General features: G+C 35.2%; 1 protein-coding gene across 2 annotated transcripts; it reads left to right on the top strand.

The window, feature by feature from the left end:
* The first annotated feature begins 1,061 nt into the window (after nucleotides 1–1,061).
* LOC121264394 (gibberellin 2-beta-dioxygenase 8) lies at nucleotides 1,062–7,179 on the top strand. Of its 2 annotated transcripts, XM_041167550.1 has the most exons (5): nucleotides 1,062–1,358; nucleotides 1,442–1,682; nucleotides 4,576–5,066; nucleotides 6,223–6,544; nucleotides 6,687–7,179. In XM_041167550.1, exons 3-5 carry the CDS (start codon nucleotides 4,588–4,590, stop codon nucleotides 6,915–6,917), a joined length of 1,032 nt encoding a protein of 343 aa, XP_041023484.1. In that variant the 5' UTR covers nucleotides 1,062–1,358; nucleotides 1,442–1,682; nucleotides 4,576–4,587; the 3' UTR covers nucleotides 6,918–7,179. The 2 variants fall into 2 exon arrangements, with proteins under 2 accessions (XP_041023484.1, XP_041023483.1); XM_041167549.1 differs by lacking the exons at nucleotides 1,062–1,358; nucleotides 1,442–1,682 and having other exon boundaries at nucleotides 4,385–5,066.
* Nucleotides 7,180–7,398: the final 219 nt, after the last annotated feature.

The following is a 7,398-nucleotide window of genomic DNA, read 5'->3' as shown; positions in this document are numbered from 1 at the left end:
AGGCAGTCTCGATCGCTAGCTACATCATGTTCACAAAAATATATAATCGCACTGGAAGAAGTCGTAATCGAGCTAGCTTCCACTAATTATGTCCCGATAAAGAAATTCTTGTGCCCATCTATCTCACATGATTCCTCACACACGCAACTAATAATTAACTCCAAACTTGAGGGATAGCACGCAGAAGTAGTAGTGATCGAACAATATTATTGCCAATCTGTTTTTTATTTGTATATCTTTTTAATATTTTTAATTTATATTTTAGACAATTGGTTAAAAGAAAATATTCCTCCTCCGTATTTGAAATATTGAAATTATTTTCATGAAAAAATATTTTGAAAAACTCTAGCTTGCAGTAGCTTTATAGAACGATGCATGATCTAATATGAAAATTTTTCGTGATAAAACTCTAACTTGCATCTTCATAAAGATGCATAATTTAGTGTAGAAAATTTTCTTAATATATAAAATCAAAAGATATAATTTTAAATATGCATATAAAAATGTCAATGCTAATTAGCTTCATTTGGATGATCAATTCATTTCAATTCATTTCAACTCACTATTATAATTTTTTTAAATTTTAACATAAAATATAATAAATAATTTAATTTTTTCAAATCTCAAAATAATAATAATATTAAAAAATAATATTCTAATAATATTTTATCAACTTAATTCAACTCAATATCTAAATGCAACTTTAAGATGGAGTATGCAGTGAAGTGTTCTCTAAAACGTGCATTACACGCGCTGCATGCCTTGGAATCCTCAAATATGTTTCTGCTCTCCGGCCATGCTGACACTCGAAGAGGAAAAAGAAGAAGAAAAATGTAAATCTGACCGACAGTTGGATCCCGACAAAATGAAGCAAAAAGATCGATGCCACGCTAATTTTTCTCTGATAGCGCCACGAGACGCGTGTTCTTCTCCCAAGCATAGACTTCCAATCTTCACTCTCTCTTCTCTGTACATCAATTATTGTCGGTCATCGGTTGGCTTTCTTTTCGGCCTATAAATATCCGCGTCTCTCATCTTGCTGGACCACACACACTCCACTATTTCGATCGATCCTTTCCCTCTATAGCTAGCTAGCTAGAGCTAGCACATGCTAACAAATCTCTCTTATATAGCTAACAATTAGTTTTTCTATTAATTTTGATCTTCAATTCCTTTTATTTTTAATTTTATTTTTATCTAGTTTTTCAGACAGAGCTTACATACATATATATATATATATATATCAATTTTCCTGTCCTAGTCGTTAGTTGTTTTCTTGCTTTTGTTTCCTTTATTGCTGGGGTCAACAGTGTTGGAGTGATGATCATGAGCTTTCTATAATCTATAGAATTAAAAACGTAGACATCGACGACTTCGTGCATTGTCATGCAAGTAATCCTTGATCTTCTTCCCTTTTTTACCTTTGAATTTTCGTACCCAGGGAAAACGATGTTGAGCTCAGGCGCCTTTCCACTTGCTAAGACTAGCTAAAATATCCTTTAATTTCTTGCAAAAACCAGTACGTACACACGCGCGCGCGCACACACTACCAGACACTGCTCTATCACAAAAGTAAGCTCCCTGCAGCATATATAGTTGCCGTACGTGCATTGCAGATTAGGAGAAGCAAGGGCGAGGTGCTCCGGATCGAGCATTAATTGTTGGAGCCTCTAAATTATCAGGTAAAGGATAAGCAAATTAATGTAATTATTAATTAATTCATCATACCCATACTTAATTTGATCTTATATATGTGGCCAGGATTTAAAGTTTAGCATATATCCTTACTATTTCTATACGTGGAATGATATAATATGCTCATAATAAAGCTCGTTTTGACAATAACTTCTCTAGATACAAAAACTACTCAGATCAAATGGGCGCTTTAGATTCTCGCCAATCATTGTTTATCTTTCAGCTCATCATGTAAATTAGAACCATTCATTACCGATATGGCTCAAATGCAATATTATTAGAACTAATTAAGGACCATTGCATGTATACTAGCTCATGATGAATAATATTCTAATTTTCCCCACCGGAACTATTATATATATATATATATATATAATATGGTTTTGACAATTTTTTCTCTTTCGTTTGACGCATATAGGATCCATATAATACCTAGAATATTAATATTCCATGAAAGATGAGCCTTTAGTTATTGGTAGATCTCTTCATAAAATATGGACAAATTCATCATATTTTCCTAGAAAAAGTTAATTACAGCTAGCTGACCTAAGTTTAGCTAGGACTCCTATGAACCCCAACAATACAACATGACTAGTTTACACCTTTTTGGACTGTTATAAGAACCGATCCTAGGATGCCCGTTGACGTCGCCTCTATGTAGATCTATAAGAATTCCACAACTTCCATGAAGTAGAGGTTAAATGATTACGGCGAAATTAAGTACCTGAGCGAGTAGTAATTATAAGCTGTCAATACATTAATGTTTCTATTAAAAGTTTATAATATAAATGATGCACAATTTGTGGGTCATCCAGTTAGATTAACATGCATAACATCATTAATATTAGTGATCGATCTTTGTTTTTTTTTTTTTTTTTCTACAAAAGAAAAAAAAAATTAATAATCTTATGTACGTAGTATGTATATAAATAGAAGAAACAGCGTAGCTAGTACTCTAGCAATATCCATATATGGGGCCAAATCACCAAAATAACTCGAGGAGATCACAAGCTGCCAATTGCGGCCACTCGTCCAAGAAGATAACTATATAATTAATGTGCAGGCAGCTGATGATCATCACGAAGCTCCAGATCATCATATATACCTACGTACTTACCTAGAAACCCACAAATCCGACTTAAGAGTTACCGTACGTTCGGTACATGCATGATGTCACCCTAGAATTGTAAGTCATGAATTATCCTCTTAATAATTTGTATGTAACATAAACATATACATGAAGAAATTAATTAACAACAATAATTCTTCTGATCAATGAATTAATATATATCTATTAATATTAGGAATGTTTATGTACAGCAGTCATGGGATATAATTCAAAGTTATTTTCAGTGGTATATTAGGAGTGCTTTTAAATTTTTTGTTTATAAGGGGTGGTTTATAGGGCTTTTTAATCTTCAGAATTTGAAGCAATTAGCATAGGCATGCATATATATCTAGTTTTTATTCAGGAATTAAAAGAGTAGAAAATTATATATAATTTTGATTTATTAACAAATTAAATAGGTAAATTAGTACTATGTGATTTTTGTTTTCTTTTACCGTTACTTATAATTTACCATACTGATCTTTTTCCAAATATATGGAGATTTAAAGCACCATGAGTAGTTTATGATCTTTTGCAACTTTTTTCCCCCAAAAATGGAGATGTTACTTTAATTTATCTTCGAAGGGTACTAAAGCGCGTACTGTAAAATTCGACAATTTAAGAGATGGTTCGACATGATGCTGTTTTAATCACGGGGAGATCATGAAAGTCAAGGATGGCCGACATGCATGTTGGAAGGCCCCACTTTTTTCAATTTTTCGGGAAGGTTCGGTCCTTAATTTATCAGGTAGGCCCACTGCATATATATCACAGTCCATAAATAACGATCGTTTGCGTGTGAAATTAAGTTACGTAAATTCTTTTATGAAATTGTGCGCATATATGTGTAATATTTATATTACTATTTTTTTCCCGAATGCCACTTAATTTTTTAGGGATCATTACCAAGTCCTCAATGATCGTGTGTGTGTGTATATATATATATATATATGTATATATAAAATATAGGTTCTTGGTATAATCAACAATATATATACACACACATATAAAATGTACTACTATTAGAAGTTAATTGGTTTTTTTAGAGTTATGAGTAAATGCAGTAGTACTACGTACTCTTAAGAATTAAGTTAGCTGGAATTGTTTTAAGGTTATGATCGATGTGTATATACTTGATCGATCCGGTATATATCGTAATAATATTTGTTTTTGCATGCTCTATTTTCCTAATTACGAGAGATCAGGGCTCTTAATTAATTAATTAGTCAGTCAATTAAATCGAATGAAGCAGTAGACTGTAGTAGTACTGGATGATCGATGGATTCAAATTAAATTATATACTTTTGTCCTCTCTTTTTAATTCACCCATTGGTTTTGTGGCATAACTTTTGGTTTTAAGCTACAGCTGTGTTGTGGGGAAGCCGTAGGTATACAAGCTCACATCGAAAAAACTAAGAAAACAAATTTTAGTTCAATAATTTTTTTTTTTTTAAATAAAGGAAAGGAATTAAAAAGAAAAAAAATTAATATGTCTTCTAGCCAAAGAAAAAGACATTGATCAGCTTTGTGTCCAAAGTCCAAAACTTCAACGATTAGGAAGAAACAAGAAAACAAATGAAAAGATAGTGGGGCCCGAGAAAAATTGAAAGGATAGTGGGAAATGTATTTTGTTCCAACCTTCTTTTTCATTGTCTCTATCTCCAAATTAAACCCAGTACTACTTCGCATTGCTTAACCCTATTTTAACCTAACTAATGTTACTCTTATATATATATAAAGCGCTAATTACATTCTGTCACACCATCTTTCAGCCGCTAATTAACATGGACGCGGACCCACCATTTCATGAGGCCTACAAGACCCTCTTCGACAAAACCATCGAAAGGAATAACCAGCCAGTACGCAACCAGCTGCTCATCGACAACAAAGATAACGAGCAGCTTGTCATCGTCGAGGAATGCGAGCTTCCGTTGATCGACCTCAGCCGTTTAAACCTTGGTGAACCTGAGAGCGAGGAGTGCAAGGCCGAGATAGCTAGAGCTTCGAAAGAATGGGGTTTTTTTCAAGTTATGAAGCATGGAATCTCCACTGAGATTTTGGAGAAGATGAGATTTGAGCAGGAGAGGCTGTTTAAGCAACCCTTTCATGAGAAGAGCAAAGAAGACAAGCACTTGAGATTTTCAGCTGGTAGTTACCGTTGGGGCACCCCTTCAGCCACAAACCTAAAGCAGTTATCATGGTCAGAAGCTTTCCACATTCCTTTGATCGATATTACCCCTTCTGGCGGCTTCGATAGTCTCGGGTAATTATTAACAACTACTTTGGTTTTGCGTAAGCATTCTCTTCTATTTCATTTCTTGATAATTCAGCCGACCGAGATGAATAGGGAGAAGTGTTTCTGATGTTCACACTATAGCTGATTAGAGTGCACTTACGTTTCAGGTGATATAGACGGAGGCCAAACTTTTCTAGACTTATTAGGCTAACTGAATTGGTTATGATATTACACTTCCATCACAGCTAAATTAAGATGCGATAGACTAATATCGAACCACAAAAATAGAGCACACGTACTCATATCTGGGTGGTCTATAGTCTCATGTACGTACAGTACTCCGGCCCTGGTTTAAAACGGGGCTCAGACACGTCTGCTAAAGCTATTTGTTTCTACTCTTTTGTTTTTATAATCAATTTTGGATCCTCTTTTAACCCAACAGTGCTATTGCTTGGGGGGTTTATTTTTACTCCTTGCAATTCGCATCAGTTTCATATGAAGTACTGCACGAAACGACAGCACATGATGACCACATGACATGTAGATGCTTTCGAACCACATTATTATTATTATTTTTCTAGCTAGGCGCAGACTGATACATACATAGTACTCTGCAATTTCACAGTTTGCATCCGTATACCTCGAAAAAATCGGGGCAAATCAACAAGCATTAACGTCGGTAGTGAATTTCTAAAATCTTAGACCAACATTTACTTTGCATGCATTGTCCCCTCTCTATTCTGTCTCTTCTCATGTTTCCTCACTAGCAACGCCTCCTTATGTATAATTACGGAAGAATCAAACATCTCCTTGCGTACGTGGACTTCACGATTGCAGTCGTGAGAGCTCTACGAGCAACTGGGTCATGTGGTACATACAAACTAGGATGTGAATTACCACTAGGCCACATGGATTTCACGTCAAGGTGAGAAATAAACAAAGACCTTCACCATTATGTTTTTTTTTTTAACTTTATTTGCCGGCCTTAATTGAGTTTTTCAACTTTAATCCTAGGAGCAGTTTTGACATGGCCAATGGCATCGTCGCATGTGGGGGTTCTATATATATATTCCAGATCAGACAAGCCCATTGGCCCTGGCCATCGCCCTGCCCTACTATAATAATAATAATATATGAATCTGACGTTTGTTCTAACAAAGTTACTTTTCTTATAATTATCCAGCATAACAATGGAACAGTTTGCAGCCACAGTATCCAGTCTAGCACAAAAATTGGCTGGGATTCTGGCTGAGAAAATGGGTCATAATTCAACTTTCTTCCAAGAAAATTGTCTACCAAACACTTGCTATCTTCGAATGAATCATTACCCTCCGTGCCCAATAGCTTCAGAGGTATTTGGCCTAACGCCACACACCGACAGTGACTTCCTCACAATACTGCATCAAGATCAGGTTGGTGGACTGCAATTGGTGAAAGATGGGAGATGGATTTCGGTTAAACCTAATCCAGAGGCTCTTATTATCAACATTGGAGATTTATTTCAGGTAGACTTCACGTCTTTTTTACATCACCTACCTCGATTTAGTGTGGACGAGCAGTCCGCTCACTAATCTATATACATATAAGATGTATGTGTGCGCTAACTTAATTTTTGTTTGGCTGTTGGTAAATAATTTTCTCACGTAGGCATGGAGCAACGATACGTATAAGAGTGTGCAACATCGGGTTGTCACCAATCCGCTAGTGGAAAGGTTCTCCACCGCATATTTCTTCTGTCCATCGTATGACACTGTGATACAGAGTTGCTGCGAGCCTTCGGTATATAGAAAATTCAGCTTTAGGGAGTACAGGGAGCAGGTCCAAGCAGATGTTCAAAAACTAGGATCTAAAATAGGGCTTCCTAGATTTCTTGTGTAAAGCCATGCATCCCAAAGGAGTGGTGCATATATCGACTGGGTATTATTGTTGAGAATGTGTTTGTGAGAGATCAAATGGTATACAAGTGTAGTCCAATTAGAAAATAAGAAAGGGTATAGCAGTTTTAATTAAGCTTAATTCATATTGATCAGTAGTGGGTAGTACTACACGTACAATGCGAAAGAAAAAATTTCGGACGTTTTGGTTTGAGATCAAAGTAATTTCTTAGATGCTTTGGTTGAGATGGGATTATTGCAATTTCTTGCCATATATAACAAGTAATTCTAGCTAGCTGATCACGAAGGAGATTACTTGTTTTCGTTTTTTTGGTCAATTCCCCTTGTCTGCATGTAAAGGCTATAATATAAGAGAGACTCTACAAAGTAGTCATTGTAGCTATGCACATATTGTACACACTATATGACTGTTTTTTTTTTTTTTTTTTTTTTTTTTTTTTTTGCGCAAAACGCACCAAACCTTC

This window comes from Juglans microcarpa x Juglans regia, chromosome 5D (genome assembly GCF_004785595.1).
Source record: "Juglans microcarpa x Juglans regia isolate MS1-56 chromosome 5D, Jm3101_v1.0, whole genome shotgun sequence".
Lineage (NCBI taxonomy): Eukaryota > Viridiplantae > Streptophyta > Magnoliopsida > Fagales > Juglandaceae > Juglans > Juglans microcarpa x Juglans regia.
This window is presented reverse-complemented; position numbering and strand designations above follow the sequence as displayed.